Source organism: Strix aluco, chromosome 11 (assembly GCF_031877795.1).
Source record: "Strix aluco isolate bStrAlu1 chromosome 11, bStrAlu1.hap1, whole genome shotgun sequence".
NCBI classification, from domain to species: Eukaryota; Metazoa; Chordata; class Aves; order Strigiformes; family Strigidae; genus Strix; species Strix aluco.
This window is the reverse complement of record NC_133941.1, coordinates 12,990,855-13,009,728: the sequence shown is the minus strand read 5'-3', so window position 1 is coordinate 13,009,728 and position 18,874 is coordinate 12,990,855. Positions and strand designations below refer to the sequence as shown.

The 18,874-nt window shown below is 41.2% G+C and overlaps 1 protein-coding gene across 3 annotated transcripts in view; it reads right to left on the bottom strand.

Annotated features, from left to right (window-relative positions):
* Positions 1-18,874, bottom strand: part of GRM7 (glutamate metabotropic receptor 7) — a 309,081-nt gene that overhangs the window by 84,427 nt on the left and 205,780 nt on the right. For all 3 annotated transcript variants that reach the window (XM_074836095.1, XM_074836097.1, XM_074836096.1), the window contains exons 6-7: positions 18,294-18,494; positions 12,038-12,177 (exon numbers count right to left, since the gene is read on the bottom strand). In XM_074836095.1, coding sequence (XP_074692196.1) covers positions 12,038-12,177; positions 18,294-18,494 — 341 coding nt within the window. The remainder of the gene's footprint in view (positions 1-12,037; positions 12,178-18,293; positions 18,495-18,874) is intronic.

Genomic DNA, 18,874 nt, shown 5'->3' with positions numbered 1-18,874 from the left:
CCCAAAGCCTTGTAATCCCGCTCACCACTCTGACTTCCAGGTTTTACAGATGGAAAGCATGCCTCAGTTTTCGAAACATGAACATCTCAACAGAAACCACTGTGTATTTCATTCGACCTCTTCATGCAAGCATAACAACAAATTTTTTTTTTTTGCAATTTGTGTCAGGATGCATCATTGATTTGCACCTCCCTGGAAGATTTTGCTAGAATAGCTTAACAACCAGCCCTCCACATGCCTTGTGGTGGAATGCGGGTGCTCTGCCTGCAGTATGTCCCATCAGGTCCCCAATGGCCCCCAGCTGCATCCAGATCCTCTGGAATGGGAACGCCAGGCAATCCCAATACCCAGAGACAGTGATATTAAAAAACACCTTCCACTACACCAGAGAAACTGCAAGAGGAAGTATAAAGTGGATAATAAAGGAGACATCAAAGAAAGAGACATGGTGGCTGTCCCGCTGGGCTTGCTAGACTTGAACCTCCATGCTACCATCCACTGCCTCCAGGACAAAAGATTACACTTAGTTTACAAAGGAAAAGACAAAACTTAAATGCATTTGATCTAGAAGCAGAAATTCAATCACTATTTTGCTAATACTTCTTGGATTCTCCCTCTTTTCCATGCAGAGCCTTGGCTTGCCATTGACTGCCGTGCTAATCTCACGTCACCATGTACCTTCGGCCTGCAATTCATGGACTTAAACAGAGATAATATTTTCCATTAAGCTTCCTCTGCCAGGGCGAGGATGAGATGCAAACATAAAAGCTGGTACAACGTCTCTAAGCCACTGGAGGTGACCCATGACAGAAAGCATAACTCCTTCAGCACGACTGCAAGAGCGGCCACATCACATGGTCAGAGCCAACCCATGCTGTAGCTATACAGCAGGAGGTGTGGAGGGTCCTGCTGGACTGCAACAAGGTGGGAGAAAGATGGAAAAGTTTCGCAAAAACCACAGCTAAAGACCATAGTGGATCCAACTAGAAACCCGAGTTTTCTACTGGATTACCTGACAGGTATTTGCAAAATTTGCATGCTGTTGGACAAGTTGTTGTATACTGTTTTTCACTCTGAGCAATAGAAGAGTAGCTGCTTGGTGAGCAGAACAGCTTTGTTGCACATATGTGGTGTTTTTCTCTACATAGCTGGGTGAACTTCTCCAAACACAACAAAGCACATCGGTCATTGAAAAGCATCTTTCCATTTTCAGGCATTACAAAAAGAATATTACACCCTCAATAACACACAAACTGACATTATTACTCCTGCCAAAAGCAACCAAACCTGTTAATTATCCATAAAATATCCCAGCAAAGTATTTGCTCTTGAACATATTTGCTGACAAAAATACATTAGCCTTGTAAAAAAGTATTTAAGAAGTGATGTGTAGGAGCAAAAACATCACCTACTTTAAAACCGGTGATTTATTTTTTGACCTTCTATTTCTTATGTTACTCATTCTCAGAGCATAGTGTGCCTGCCTACAGGCTCAGGGACACTTAAGAGAACAACACAGGATGAAGTAAATTCTGAAGTTGCTGAGTCTTCTGCTACGTAATTTTTTTCCATTATAGCTTTTATGAGCTCCTTACATTTCTGGTTTTTTCCTATCTTTGAAAAGATACGTAATACATCTTAGATATTCTCTCAACCTGGTTTCTCTTAGCATTTATACCCCTACAAACATTTTACCTTGTGACATTCTCAGACTTTGAGGAAAATGATACCAATGCTCAGAGTTGCCAAAAGCTGATATAGCTTAATTCACTTTGCTTTGCTTAAGGTAGTACAGCTCACACGGTATACACTACTGCCTAGGCAAAATGGGTCAATAACAAAGAGGAAATGACATTTCACATCTTTAATTTCAAGTCTGAGCTGGTTTTCAGAGTGAGGTGTAAGATTTAACTATTGCGTTCCTACTTTTATATAGCAAAAATCTATATATAAAGCTCAACTCACTGCATAACCTTTTGTTTTAAAAAAACCCCAGTTTTCTTGATTTTTAAGTGTGGCAAATAAGAGACAGGAAAGGCATCCACACTGGTCTGGCTCTTTTCTTTGTGGATTAATTTCTAATCCTGCAGACGGTGGTGACCAAGGGCTGCGGGTACTCATTCTCCTGGATGGTTCTGTTAGGCTGTTCACCCCCAACCTTATCAAAGCCTCCTAACGCTTGAATTCTCTAAGTTACTTTCCCCACACCACAAACAGCCACCCTGGCAGGATTTCCAATTCACTTCACACAAGGCCTTGCTGCAGAATGTCTGCACAGGGCTCCCACCCAGGTACCTGCTGCTGTGGCACACGTTCCGACTACGTGCCAGTGTTACATAGTCCTCAGCTCTCTACTGCATGTATGCTGACGCTAATGCAGTCAACACTGTGCTGCTCTCAAGATTTTCTGGTTTAATTTGGCATTACGTGCTAAATGTTTGGCACAAGTGTATTGAAGGACACAGTCTGAGATTCTCCAGATTACAACATGGACTGCCTAAGACTTTTTTCAAAGAAAGCACAGGTACGAATGTGATTATCTGCATTTATTGATGATTTGCAATGAGTTGTTTAGCTCTCTTCTGGGGTACAAAAGAACTCCTGGTTGATTCACATAGTTACTATCATATATTTGGAGGTTGTGCCCTTATCTGAATAAAAATTATTTCAGCAGCCGTTTCTAAAGCTGATGCGTCAAAACCATCTGCAGTACTACAAACCGCATCAGTTTTATTCCAAGAGCACTTACCAAGTTGGGCTGTAATCACAGCTTGTGAACAGGACCTACGTGGTTTCAGTCCTGCTGCCTGTTAGTGTACAGTTTGGAGACCTGATGGAGGACTAAGGAATTAGCATATGGTCATTCAGCGGGCCAGTGGTTTGAAAAATTCCCTTCCAGTTGGCTGAAAGTTAATTCTGCAAGTTAAGATAATTAAAGGTGTTCATGCCGGTCATGGTTGACATGAGCAATGAAAGATTACAGAACCTAATGACAGAACAAAATAAACAATGTCTATTATTATAGTATACATTATAGTTATTGACATGTAGGGCATGGTAACTTGCTAGCCAAAACATGTAATTGGAATGTATTTTAGTAACACACTGATGTAATTATTCACCTTTAAATTTCCAACTGGACTGCATACAACTTGGCTGACAGCGTAATGGAGACTGAGCTCAGAAATACCCGGCTCTGGCGAAGAGCTTTGCAAACAGGCTGCAGACCTTTCTGAAAGGACTTGGCATTTAGCAGTGTTTATGCTGTGAAATAATTCCCATAAAGGCAGGCACCCGCAGCCCCATGAGTGCGACTGTCACCACATGTCACCTGGTGACTGTTCGATGTGACACCGGAAAGCGGGTGAAGGGACATGACCAAGGTCAGAGGAGCAGAAGATGCAGAGGATCAGTAGCAGTGCCACGGGGGAAAAGGGGCTTCAGGTCCATTTAATTAATCTCCGTGGTGTGTAAATGCCTGAAGAAGCAGCCCAGAACTTCTTTATGTACCATAAAACTAGTTATTTTGGGGCAGAATAACATTTCCAAAGAGGAATTAGGAAGATAAGGAATGCCACTGAACTTGGCCATAGCCCCAGTCAAGGACCAGAACAAGCAGCAGTTGCAGTTCACCAGGAGCAGCACAGGCTGAGCAGTATTTCCATCAGAAAGAACAGCCCAGATTAAGTTACTTTCCAAAAAATGTCAATGAGGGAGTAGTGGCTAAAATAATTCATATTTTTTCAGCTATCAGAAACTCTGTTACTTCTGGATACAACTACATCTCCATGTATGCCAATATACTGTAATGTACAGCTAATTAAATCTAAGGGTTTAGCCAATTTCATTAAAAATGTAAACGGTGGTAATTTTCAACAAGTGTCTGCATCAGCTGAAAGCTCAAGGTTCTGCACTGACATATGAAAACAAAACATACTAATCATGCTTAATACTTAAAATCTTAATTTTAAATAACACCCTGACCTCATTTACTGAATTTGTTTAATGAGACTGTCTAACCCCTGAATAATGCATACCTCCTGTCAACCCATCGGCTCACAAGATTTAAGGCTCCAGGTTGTAACAGAGATGTATTATCTTTGTACCAGCTACTCATTACAGTCTGTAACAGCAATAGGAAATGACACTACAAGGGCCAATTTATGTGACAGTAACTGAAATGAGAACGGAAATTGATACCAATTTTTATCTATCTTGACGTAATCTTTGAACCATGATTCTGCTCTTACTCAGATGTTGCGAACCAACAGAAATCTTAAGGATTATACATTGCAATGGTCTGTGCATGTATATACATCCATCCATCCATATATACACATACAAAGGCATGCAAACACACATATTTTTAATATATGTTTGCAAAGGGGGTTTTGTGATTATACATTACATGCATATAGGAGCTAGAACTGATAATGCTATCAGCAATTGTGCTTTCAGTAACATGTAACTTTACCAAGGTGAAATTGTTCAAGCTGAAAATTTCTAGGTTGGGAGATGTCAGATTTCTCTTTTTAAATTTTAGAAAAACACTTTAAAATACCTTCTTTTAAAAGCATCTAAAAATCCCCAAAACAACCCTATGGTCATTGTGACGAAGTTCTCTCATCCCTTGCTATTTGAAGCAAAAAATTCTAACTGGCCAGATACTCTTTTGCTCTCCATCCACCAGAAACTGGGGAAATCCCAGGCTTTCAATAAGCTAAAATTTGCATATGTTCCAGGAAGTTTTACCTCCTTCTGCAAAATATTCTGAAAAAAATCCATCTACTCTGAATATGCCCTACTCCAAAGCAGAAACCAAAACCCAACAACAAAATAAAAAAAACGACCAATGAACAGAAATAAATTTGAACATATTATTTTAGAAAAATACCATCTGTTAGCAGAATATTCCTGAGCATCAAACTTCACTGAATAGTTGCTCGAATCTAACTGCCATTCTGAATACTTTACCAAAAAAGACAGCTACATATAGGTCTCTTGCCAGAGGGTTAGACATTTGATTACTCTTTTCACAGACTCACTGAATCACAGAATGGTTTGGGTCAGAAGGGACCTTAAAGCCCATCCAGTCCCATCCCCCTGCTTATTATTAAACTAAAGCTGTTCAAAAATAGCTGAAATATGACTATATATAAAATGACTGGGTGAGCCTGTGACTTCAGAGGGTAACTCCTCTCCAGACCCAGGTGGAGAACCATAAAAACATAGACAGGTTTGGGTTGGAAGGACCTTAAAGACCATCTAGTTCCCACCCCCCTGCCATGGACAGGGACACCTTCCACTAGCGAGGTTGCCCAAAGCCCCATCCAACCTGGCCTTGAACCCTTCCAGGGAGGGGGCAGCCACAGCTTCTCTGGGCAACCTGTGCCAGTGTCTCACCACCCTCACAGGGAAGGATTTCTTCCTTACGTCTAATCTAAATTTACCCTCTTTCACTTTAAAAGCGTTACCACTTTCTTTATCCCTACCCCCCGATAAAGAGTCCCTCGTCCCTTTCCTGTAGCCCCTTTAAGTACTGGGAGGCTGCTCTTAAGGTCTCCCTGGAGCCTTCTCTTCTCCAGAATGAACACCCCCAACTCTCTCAGCCTGTCGTCACAGGGGAGGTGCTCCAGCCCCCCCATCATCTTCATGGCCTCCTCTGGACCCGCTCAAGCAGGTCCGTGTCCTTCTGATGTTGGTGCCCCCAGAGCTGGACACAGCACTGCAGGGGGGGTCTCATGAGAGTGGAGTAGCTTGCCACTTTCATTAACTTGCTATTCATAATGATTATTTCCAAATTCTATAACAGAGATGTTTATGGCATGTAAACAGATTAGTCTGAGCCCAAACAGATTTAGTAGGTGTTGAAGTGTGCACGATCTGCATAAATTGCACAGACGATTACAAAGTTACCTAATATATTTCTGTCTAGGGGGGGAGAAGAATTGCAGCATGGAAGGTGTGTGTTTTCCCTGACTATGTCTTGCTTTGGAACCCTCCCTCCTGTCGGGGTCTGCTCTGGCTCCCCATCTGCCAGAGGGTGAGACCTGACCTCAAGCTATTCATACTCTGTTTGCTCCAAGGCCAGAGACTCTGAGGTACAGGAATGTTACTTTCTTTAAAGCAAGACTTTTTTTTTTTTTTTTTTAACTCCATTCCTCATGCTGCTCTAAAATACTGGCCTGAACCTACAGTGAAGAAAACAGCATAATACAGCTATTTCCCCAAGGAGGAGGGAGTTATTAACAAGTACACAGCAATTTCCTTCACACCGTATAGCATGAGCCAGGATTTATAAGGGGAGCTAGATCTATGTAACGTACGTGTTTACGGAACCATATTGATAATTATCAATACTATTAATCTTCTAAGCACTTGTTTAGAAAGATTGCAGCAATATATCACTTATTGCTGGAGGAAATTAATAAAAGCATAAGGAATTGCTAAGCAGCCAGCCTTCCTGACGCTGCATGCAAAAGGCTCCATTTAACCGGCAGTCATGTTTCAAGCTGTACACTGCTTCATATGACTAAACAATTTACAATTCAAGGACACATCTATAAAACAATACAGATTTTTTTGTTTATCTCTGCACACAGTATGTTTAGGCATCTTTAATATGTATTTGTTCTTGTTTGCAAACAAATTAATTAGAGAAATATTTTACCTGGAGCTTACAGTTAACCCTGTCTGATGCTTTGGAAATGAAATGTTTCAACTAAGAGCTGCTTGAAATCTCTACAGTGTAATAATGGACAGGACATCATGTTTTCCATCCCCAGTCAAGAATACAGCTTCTTCAGCCATCCTGAAAACGTGCTGCAGCGTCTGATCAGAACCTGAGTGCCCATTGGCACCTTTATGAGCCATAACACCAAGCTGGAAGAGCACACTTGACAAGTTGGAGATGCTGATGCAATTAAAACAGCATGATGCACCCTATGCGGACACTAATAGGCTAGAAATAAGGCATTATTTAGACAAACTGAAAAAAAAAAACCCAACATATTAGCTTGCTCTAGGAAGATATCCCTCTCTAATGGCAAACAAATAGGCCTCCCATAACCATTTCACTACTCACCGAGATGAGTGTGAAGGCAAAACAGGGCATCATGTCCACCACCATGCTGCAAGTTGTGGAGGGATGGTATGAAATGAACCCCACATCTCAGCTCCACCACATGACAGAGGCAGGAGCACCTCCCCAGGGAGAGTGTCCTTCCTGGTATTCTGTTGAGACCTCTAGTCCATCATGCAGGACCTCAATACCCCAACAACTCATTTGTTACTAGATCACAGAAAGCAGTTATGCAGGAGCCCGGACAGGTCTCTCCAGCCTGCTCATGGCTTGGTCTTGGCAGTGCCGACACATCCAAACCAGGAATAAGCCACTCAAACAGAAGATTTCAAATAAGCACCTTTTGATGACACCCAAAAGCTTGTCAGTATTAAACAGGAAAACATGGTAGAGATAGAAGAAAGGGCCAAAACTCTGGCTTTTTGGTCAAATGCAAGTCTGCCGCTCACTTCAGTGATACAAGAGATTGAACCTGTATGACTTGTCCATATCCAATAGCAGTCTACTTACTGGGCAACGCTTTCACTTAAATCGCATTTTTAACAAAAATTATTAACAGCAAGACTAGCTTTACTTTACTTTTCATTCGGCATAACCATCAGGAATTTATAAACTATGCTATCATTTTAGAGGAAAATTTGAAGGAAGTGGAACATATGCACGCTCTGTCTGCACCTCCATCTGTGTGTACCAACTTCCTTCCTAATAACTTTTGAACTTGCTGGCTCATGTGAATCACATTTGCTACAAGTAGAGACTTCTGAAAGATGTGCCTGCAGGATTAGTAAAACTCAGTGGATAGTCAGAAGAAAAATCCACCAACGTTGAGGATCTCTCTCACCCTTTTGTTTTGGCCACCCAGCCACCTGGTTGGCACACGTGCAATTCAAAGATAGCCAGGATACAGGTTGTCACTTGCACAGGAAATGATGTAGGGGTGTGAGGGGGGTGTTGAGGCACTGCAGGGGGATTGTGGATACATCTATGGGAAGGAGTCACAGGGAACGTGATGGAGAGTGTTACTGTGATTGGGTATGCAGAAGACAAATCCTTGGAAAATTAAGATTCAACAATTTCACAGGGATTGTTTTCTTTATTTTTTGATTTTGACAGTTCAGGGATACTTGCAGAGATTTGGATGTGAAAACACAATAAATCTGGGACCTGCTGAGTTAACTCTATATAGAGAAAGAGAGCAATATCACCAAATTTCCCATGAGAACCCGCAGTTCCTCTAGGAGTGATCAATTTCTTTCTCCTTCAGGCACATCAGTTCCTCCAGGAGAGATGTGTTTCTGTTTTTGTCAGGCACCTCAAAGCATTAGAAGTTGCATTCATTGAAGCCAGCCACATATGGGAGCTGGTCAGCCAGTTCCTCGCATTCCTATCGTATCTCCTACTGAGCAATGCCAAAGTGCTTTACAGAGACTGACAAATAAAGGCACACATGTCAAGAAGACATCTATTGTTACTGGACCTATGGTGTACATGGGGTAGAACAGAGCATGAATGTTAATTACCTTGCTAAAATTCAAAGTGAAACATAAGGTATGACAGCAGAACCTGTGTCTCCTGGCCGCTCTGCCTTCACGCTTAACCCACAGTCATCCTATTTCCTGTCGCTTAAACAACACAAGCATTAGAGATCTAGTTATTACTAAAGTAAAAAAAAAAAAAAAAACAAGTTACCCATTTGAAAAGCAAAGCAACCAAAAACCAGTTGGTACATGACACACCTTTTCCCCATGGTAAATTTCCTCCTTTCCGCCACTAGCACTTTTGGCGTTTGAAATACATTGAAGCTAAATACAGTCAAAATAGTTCTCCTCATAATGATGCAAGTGCGTTGTAGTACATGAGTGTACCCTGAACACCAGCACAGTAAAATGCAGTCCTGGTTCAGATGCTAATATTACTGTGATCAACAGTTCTGTTGTCTAATAGTATTAGCTGTATCTTTGCTATTCAACAGGCTCTGAGGTCATGATACAGGATTTCAATAGGGATGCAGCTGCCCAAATTTCTGATCCTAAAATTCAGGGCAAAGCATTTCAAATTGCAGGAGGATGCAAACTAGAAATATAGTATACTAAATCTGCATGCAGGGGACTGAAAAGGGGCTGACAGAGCTTGACATAATCTTCATAAAAGAGAGAGAGGCAGGAGGTGCTCTTCCATGACCTCTTATGGGAGGTGGGTGGGCATCTTGTAATCACAACTTCACTGCGGGGAGAACAAAGCACTGCAACAGTTTTTCACAGAATACTGGCCAAGTCATTTAAAATTAGACATCTGCTCATTTTATTCTTGCGTAGATATCTGTGAAATACAGCCAAAATTGTTACCAAATCATGCATTGGGTACTAGGCAGAGCTGTGCTAGGTTGCTTGACATCAAGCAAAAGAATATTTGGTGATTATACTGTCCTTACGTAAAAACTACATTATGTCCCGCATTTGCTGCGGCAAAAAAGTAATAAAATATTTTCCTGGTTATTGACCAAATTCTGACCTCAGATACAGAAATATAAATCCAGGGTGAGTCAACTGCACTCAGAGGAGACACTTCACACACAAACTTGCTAAAGGGAGAGCAGAGCCTGATTCCTGTGCGTGTAGGGAGCAGACACCTGCCTTTATGGAACGTTTCTGCCAGACGTAAAAAGAAAAGGTGATACAAAGATGTGGAGAAGCAGTCAGGATTGAAGGAAATATACAGTCCCAGACATTTTGTAAAGCGAGGTTTATAAATTCATGACAACAAAAAAACTCCAAACTGATATAGTATATTTTAAGACTTGCAAATACATTGTTAAAGATCTCTTCAGTGTATCCACTGTCTTATGCAATAGAAAGAGAAATGGAAAAATAAGGTATCCTGTAATTTTACATGAAAAAAATCTAGTATCGCTATCAAGATTAATCAGCTCTGTGTCCCCCATACTTCTGCCTCTTGCTCCAAAATACTGTGAATGGGAAGGTTGCCGATACCATTGTAGATTATACCAACAACAGGCTGAACAGTAGCACTACTTCTGGGGAAATAAAGGCAAAATATTCTTGCTCCTTCTTTGAATGAGGACAATGATAAAGAAGAAAATATTTACTCACCTATGATGGTCTTCGGCACTTATTTACCTACCACCTTTGAGATCTGGAGTGTTCTTACCATTAAGGCCTGCATAATAGGGCAGAACAACTTTTCTCTTTTGTAACTGAGGAAATTCAGACACACAGAACAAAAAAAGACTGCCCAAGATGACAAGTCTCTTGGAAAACAAAGCATCACTCCAGCATTTTCTAAATGAAAATTAGCACTCTCACCAAACATCCTTTTGTTTCCCCTCTTCTGTTAGCATTAAAGAAATAAGAATTGGGGAAATACATCCCAAAGTGTTATCTCCACAATAACTACTGAAGACAAATTGTAGCCTTTGGTAGTTTTTCCTGGGATGTATTAAATAGTAGCTATTATTTTGGTTGGTTATTTTAGGGAATCCTTGACTTCACCAAAGTCCACAATTTTCTTTATTACTGTAGAGAAAACAGAAACAGGGACTATCATAGCAATGCAAATCCTGTGTGAGAAACTAGGACCCATAAGTCAGTAGAAGGGAAGAGAGTGAGAGAATCTCAACTACTGATATAACTCTGTAGCTGTGAGGATACGAGGGTGAGGAAACTGCTTTTTATGGAAACATTTAACACAACAGGAATACAAATCAAGCTCCATTAATTTAGCTTTAAGTTTTAATGAATCAGGATGTGTAGTTTACATAAAGAAGGCTTTACTTAATAAAATATTAATACTTTTGCTAAAAGAACTGTAAATTGCAAGTTAATATAGTTTTCCTTAAATAGAACATCAACATTTCAAAAGCACTGAAAGAGTGTACAGTAAATAAAAATGAGCCAAAATTCAAAAAGAGCAAAATATTATGGTCAGTCTCAGAGACTAGACCCTTGGTAATCCACATTAATTACTTAGCAGAAGACACGAAAACATTCAAAATAGAAAGAGCAGGTGTCCTGCATTCAGGTACACTCCAAACAATGGTGTTTTTATCTACTCAGGTAGCCCATGGCTACGATGTTAGGGGAGGGAGCTGGTATAACCTTGGGTGGGAAGTTGGCTGAGAGAGGAAAACCCTTTTGTAGCAACTGGCATTTCACTTCAGGAATACGTTGATTTTATTCAGGGTCTGTTGCTGAAGAGCAGTCAAACTGAACTGAGAATACTGTCTTTGTGCTTTAATAACAATCTACAAGGAGTCAAAAAACTACAAGGTTAAACTGGCACCACTTCTCCATGAGTTTGAAGCTCAAGCAACTTGCACAAAGTCAAGCAGGAAGCCTGAACCCAAGATCTCCAGAGACCTGTCACAGACACTATAGTCTCCAGCTTTCTCAGCCACCAGTCGTGTGTTTTTTTCATCTGGGAAATATCGAAGTATCTTGAGGGTCTTTGATCACCTGCTCTGACGTGCTTGTTTTTCTTTAGGCATCATTACAAAAAGGCCATCTCATTCATATGGATATCTTTGCCTCATGCTTAAAAGTAACACCGGAAGAGTGAGTCACTCAAAAAACATTTAGTTTCAGCTTTCCCAAAACTAGAAAAACTGAAAAGCATCTGCAATTGAAAGCCCATTGGTTTCAATCTACAATGCATTACTGCTTAATTTTCCAAGCTGGCAACTAGGAATCTCAGACACACAAAAGTAATAAAATTTGCACGATCACCTAATGTGTCTATTAGTCAGAGAGCCTTCCCTGGACTCAGGGTCCAGAGAAAAGGTTGGGGGACAGAGTAAAAGATGATAACATGCAAAAAAACCCCTCACTGTGTAGCTGCGAAGAAACAGTAAAGATCCCTATTAATTTTTGCAGGATGAAGAAATGCGTTTAGTGAGTATACCTGACACAAAAGAGCAAGCAAAGAATAAAACAGACTCACGTTGAGCTGTAGATCATCTGTCCACTGACCAATGAGGCGGTAACCCGGGGTGCTGGTGTTGGTGGTGTGGTACTGGAAGATGTCGTAGCGCCCTGGGGCATCACCATTTTTGTTGAACATCACTGGAGTGCCAGCACTGCCTGGGGAAAGGAAACAAGACAAAATCCAACCAACCAACACCAAATCTTTACAATATCTATTTTATTTAGTTGTGGTTGAGAGCTTTCAGACTGGCAATGTGTTTCAGGCAGAGGTCATCCATCATCCCAGACATCTAAAACAGATACTTCAGGACACAGTGGCTCCATCCTAGCCTTCTTCCAGAGATTAATTATCACTGCCCAAACCTACTGATTAAAAATAAAGCAAAGCAAAACTAGATCATCCTTACTTTACTCCAGCTTTGCACAAAGCAAGAAATATCAGAAGGCTTTTCTTCCTGCCCTCCAGTCTCCCTCCCATCTCTCTTTCCTCAGGGAGTTCTTTAGTGAAAATCACTCCTGTGAATGGAGCCTCTAAATGTGTTGGTTTTTTTTTTTCCCCCAGAAAATGTTCCATCTGCTTCTGAGAGATACTGCTGTCAGAAGTCAGCCCAGGTCTAGTGAATCTTGACTAGCATCCAGAAATAGCTTCCTCCTCCACAATATGTTCTTATTCCCATAATCAGCATGCAGTTGGGATGGAAAAGAACAGACTAAGCTATAGGAAGACTGTTCCTTGTGTACTTCCTTATTTAGGCTCTATGACACTGACACAGGCTGAGAAGTATCTCAGTCAGGAACAGTTCAGGATAAGGATCCTGAATTAACTTTATCTGCCCTACACTAAGGTGACTAACAGGGTGAGGAAGTGCAGGGCAAGCAAGAAGGCAAGGATACTGCCACAACCCATCCTTTGTGCCTGGTGCTGAGCAAAGCCAGCACTTGGAGGTGCACTGAGAGCTGGGCGATGGGACCAGCGATTCCTGATCCTCGGGAGAGTTCTCAGCAGAATCTGCATTTTAATTACTATGGCATTAGATGTGAACCCTTTCTTAAATTGAGAATTCAAAGCAGTGTTGAATTTCCTCAGATCTCTAGGTGAAAACTTCAAGGGTGACATTTATTTCATGACATATTAAAATAGGTTTCACTAGGGTAGAGTAATATTGTGTCAAGATTGAAGATTATGACAATACCCCAGCATATCTATATTCAAAGCTTCCTCCTCCTGCGTAAGTTTTTTTTCTTCCCTAAAGCAATGAAAAATCTCTCCTGTTGTAGCATTGAACTTTAAGATTATGGTTTTCTTCATGATTCCCATTCTTCACTGAATTCCAGTGAGTGAGAAAAGATTTGAAGGAGTGAATTAGCATAGTTTCCATTCTACCCTGGTAAATTGTTTCCTGTCTATCCTACAATCCTCTGAGATCAGATACAGATTCAGTTCAAAGGCTGTTATGGAAAATCTTCCACTGAAATCTCCCCTCACTGGTTCCTTATGCGCACTAGGCAGATATTTAATTGTCATTACAGATTAATGTAGCCAGAATACATTTACAGTGAAAACACTTAAAGTGAATAAGAAGAAATGGCTCTAATTCCTAGGCTCCTTCGGAAAGTCAGCACAAATGGTAAATGGGATTTAGCTAATGACGACTCTTAAAAGACTGTATATTATTAGTTAAGCTCGGTTCTGTCAGAGCTGACAAAAAAGTACAATTCAAAGGGTAGGAGCTCAAGTGAGGCTCCCAAAACACAACACAGACATTTGTGGATTCCCCACAAACTGATAAAACCCCAGCAGAGACATGAAGAAGTGTCCATGTCTGTGTGTCAGGAGGCAGACTGAGAGCGGACACCACCGTCACGGCCACGCCAAAGCCAACAGTGCCAAGACAAACTCTGCTGCCTCAAAGTCTTCTGTAGGTTGAAGGGAAGCAGCCAAGACCACATCCATGGTCACGTTCATGGGCCATCGGGAATATCATCCAGAGCCCTCCTGGCTAAGTCACAGAGACCCCACATGGTGCAGGGGGTAGAGCCAAGCCTCTCCATTGCCTGGCTGGGTATTCACCTGCTTGAAGACAGTGCTGGCAGGACCCCTGTCCCCTGCTCCAGGGGCAGGCAGTGGACAACAGGGCCAAGAAGCTGAAGGCCAACGTGAAGGATAGGTGCTGTTATAGACCTAAGACGCCCTGAAGTGAGAATGTATCAGGAACTGTCATTCCAAAATGCACCATTTCTGTGCTTCACAGGAGCAAGAATACTTTTTGTAGGTTACTGCTAATTGTTGCTTTGTGTAGCTACACGCAGACAGCTTTTAAACACTGACATTTAAAATAATCCTTGAGATCAGTGGATGCACTTGGATGTTACAGGGCTGCGGACTCCACAGCAGCACGGCACAATACAGCATAGTCTGCTGGGTCACCTTCAGAGGCCATAAGGACACAGTCCCTTGGGACATCAACCTCATGCATGGATATGGACACTTGATAGTCAGTAGGAAACACCTTTCGTTATTTTCAGGTACGTCACCATTTATGCATTAAAATTATACAGAAAAAAGCTGTGAAAAGTCTGGAACCTGTAGAGAAGACAAGTATCTATAGAAACACAAAGAACTGATAATCTTGGGTCATAAGTCAAGCAGAAGCATCCCATTCCCTGACTTTGAAGTTGGGAGTAATTGGACTCCCAGCCAAGGATCTCTTAGTGAGTGCAAGCCTTCTTTAACCCTGGTGTGGGCTTTGGTGCATGCTTTGGTGCTCTGTCTGTACCATCTGTCTGTAGGGACCCATCAGTCCCGTTTTAAATTGTTACAGCATTTCAATCTCCACTTGCAACTCAAGTTCCTTCGTGCACTTGTGAAAATAATGAAAAGCATTACAGAGAAGAAACAGTATTTTCAGAATGATCCTATTTGTTATTTGACTTCTTGATTTTCTAATTATTAAAACATATGGTTGTTTAGTTGGCTTTTGATAATTTAGGATTTATTTTCCCTCTAGTAAGATTTACAAGAATTTTGCTCAGCCCCAGCAAACAGTTCAGAAACTAAGTGTTAGCCTCTAGACTGCAGCTTCTTGCTCATTCAGAGGCTATGACAATTTAATTCATCTTCAGTTCCCAACAAATAACCTGCCTTCTCACTATACAGACACAGAGAGTACATGACACCCTTTCACCTGCAGGATGAATTAAAAAAAAGACACGATCTGACTGAATTTGTAGGATTTCGATCTCTTAATACCACAAGATGAGAAATGAATTAATAGAAGGACAGGTTGCTAGACAGGTCTAACTAGTTAAGGTGTTTCTTTTATTATTCAGCTCACGTTTACTGCAGTTTGAAGACTTGAAGGGCTTGTATGAACAGAATCTAGCCTTTTCACTGGCAAAAATACAACCACTTTGCACTTTGAGATTTTCAGAATCTCACTGCATGAGCACTTGAGATTTTAAGTTTTCCATATTTTGGGCCTTTTTGTTCTCAAGGTAGTGTGATGATATAAAAATTCACAGTACAAATCCAGTCTTCATTAAAACGTTGCTTGAACTCTTTCTGCATGAATGTCATTACCTCTGCAATGTAGAAAAGACTCCAAAAGCAGGTACAGACAGGATGATTTCAAATGCACAGTGACAATGAGATCTATTACATGCAAAGAGGATCTCAAGCTCATGGGCTCAGGATGCTTGAAAATGGGCTACATTTTTTCCTCTCTGGCACACAGTTTGGACAAAGAATTCCCACTGCTCTACTTTGTTTTTACTACAAACTTAGGTAGAAGACTGTGAGAAAATAATTTTAATCATAGACTAAATCTTGCTTTCCAAGTCCTAACCTTCATGAGATGGAGTTGCATGGCTGCTCCAGTGACTTGGGGAAGGGCAGGTTAAGATCAAGGCTAAAATCAAGAGTGTTGACAAGCCCAGCAGCACACTCCTCTGTTCCTGTCCTCCTAGCCATGACACAATGGCCAAGGAACATGTAGGCACCAGCACCTGTGTCACAGGAGCTCCCAGGCTTTATCAGCAGGAATACACCACCCAGACCAGCCACAGCCTCTCTCACTGCTTCTTCCATTCCCTCATCCCTCTGCATTTTTCAGGCTGGCCTCATCTGTTTGGTGAGTTATATGAGAGTTGTTTATCTGGAAACACTGGGAAGACTGAAACAATCCACAGCAACTCTGGGAATTTACTTTTATAGAATACCAAGAAGCAACTGGCTTCAGAGCATCTTTCCATATCCCAAGGAACAAGCCCCAGGAGGGTCACAGCTGAACATGGAGCCTGGGTGTACAAACACATGTGCAGTTATGCACTATGAATATGACAAGAAAACTCTGCCCCTGGATAATGAACCTTAAAAGGTATTAGTTCTTGCCTCACAGAAAATGCCTACACTCAGACAGCCAAGAGAAGTTACAATGGTTTAAAGCACTTTCAGTTTTGCACCATTCTCCTTCCCCTGCTAATAAGCAAACCACTACTTCAGTCCCTGTGCTGGACATGAGCTACATGTATACAAGCAAAGAAAAACACCATATGGCCATGTAAATCAATCACAAATGGAGGGAAAAAAAGTCATCTTTTAAAAGCCTGACCAAGGAAACCAAAAAGTTGGTGAAAAACAGTTTTTGGAGCTGGAGAGCAGGCAACATGAACTGGACACCCAATTTCTCATAAATTATTTCTCAGCTCTATTAAAATGATTACCCGACCATTCAGCATCTTTATATACAAGAACTGTCTAGAGATGACCATGTATGAGCTACTTTTCAGGACTAAACTGGACTAAATGCAATCCTGTACATGAATGCTGCACTACTACAGGAGCTTTGTCCTTTATAATTAACCTTCCAAAATGAGCAAAGTAGGACTTACCAGACCTCCTCAGATCATTTGTCTCAAGATTTGCTCCTGGCTGTATTTAACACCACTTACTTCAAGGGAAGAAATTAAATCTCCTTATATTCACCTTGCTGTTTGAAAGATGATTTATACAGGAAGGGAAAATATCCTTGGCATAAATGACCAAGCTTGACCACGAAATACCATCTGTGTTCCTACCTTTAAATCTCTCAGGTCCTACTGACTATGTGTGAGCTCTGCTAAATTTATTAATAAAAATGTTTATTAGTAGATCGCAGCAGGGAATGCCTCCCAGTGCAACCTGATGAGGATGTGAAGTTTATGCAAACCCCTCTTCCCCGGCAGCAACAGCCCTGGCTACCTCACACATTTCAAAAGGGTATTTTTTCAGTACTTTCCTAAATCTGTTCTAAATTTGGGTTTGAAGGTCTAACTTTTGGCTCCTGGTTAAATCCAAGATCTCTCTCTTATACAGAGCTAGGGAAAGAGCAGTAAGACCTCCTAGTAAGTACATTAGCAAGGTTTATGAAGGAAAAATAACATCAGGCTGCTGTAATGTTACCTGCTGTAGGTGATCTGCTCTGGTGCCTCTGGGCTTGTTGCAGGTGAATGTTTGTTAGTGAAACTAATAAAATTGCCATAAAACATATAGAGGCAAAGAAATTTTGCCAATACTGAGACCTGATTTATATAGAGCAATGCAGAGAAACACACATGAAAGCCTGTTGTGCTGTGTGAAACAGAGGGCTGGTATTGCAACTATCCCTGCCATGCTTGGGAAGAGCAGGCGGAAGCAATAAGCAAAGAGTTGAAGTGCTCCCATCCTCATTCCCAGGATGTTTCATCTCCTCTAAAGTCTTACTACAGGAATGAAGGCTGGAGTAACTACTCTGTCTAAATCACGTAGTTGTGGCTCTGCAAGTGGACCTGGCCCATTAGCTGTCTTCTCCCTTCCCCTGAGCATGCAGCTAAGCTGGATTCAGTGTACCAGAATTTCATCCAGTTAGTTTTCTCCAAGTACAGAAAACAATATAAAGAGGAAAAAATAATGTGTGATGCTAACAAACTTCTAGTGTTTCAACAGGCATATATTTAGTCAGAGACAAGCTCAGGCTTTTGCCCAGTTATTTCTCCCTTAGGAAATCAGTCTTCTGGAAGGTATCCTAAAATAGCAGCAGTGACTTCTGTTTTTGGGCAGTAGTAGCCTATTTGCCTTGGCTAAAACATGATGTTTTCAAATAGATACTAAATAAACATGGTATTCCACCACAAACTCTAGAGTAACAATAAAAGAAGTCTTGTTCTGCATTAAATGAAAAAATATATAAAAGTGAAATGAAATGGAGAAAAGTCACATGGGTCAATATGCTACTGAAGAAGCAGTCTCAGCTCACCGTTGAAGTTAACGCTGCGTATGTACTTGAGCAGCTTTTTGCCTCCCGCGTGCTCCATCTCGGGGCAGACCCCCGGGTAGTCGGCACAGAGGTCCTTGTTCATGTGGTGCAGCGCGTGCGCCATGGCATACACGGCGTCGATCACAAACTGGACCTTCCCCTCTTGCTCATAGTGGGAGTCTTTGCCAATTCTCTCCTGTCCTGCACGTTAAAAACACACACACAAGGACAGTAAGGAACAGTATTTTGCTGATGTGAAAACCAACTGAATCCTCTCAGAGCACATTTAAAGAACTGCATGTTTTAGTCAATATAATAAAACATTCTGAGTTATGGTTTTACTAATTAAAACAAAACCAAACCTTCTTTCTTGATAGTGGAATCATCAACACTTCTTGCAAGTTATTCTACCATAATCCAGAGAAACAAATCCTACCATAATCACAAACTTGAAACTCTAACCTACAGGGACCATCTTAGAGAGAGAAAACACCAGACTCCGTATGCTCCCGAAGTATGTCTTTGAAAAAAGAAAGCATTTAAAATAAAGCACAGCTGGTATTTTAAAGTCTGATGTTTTG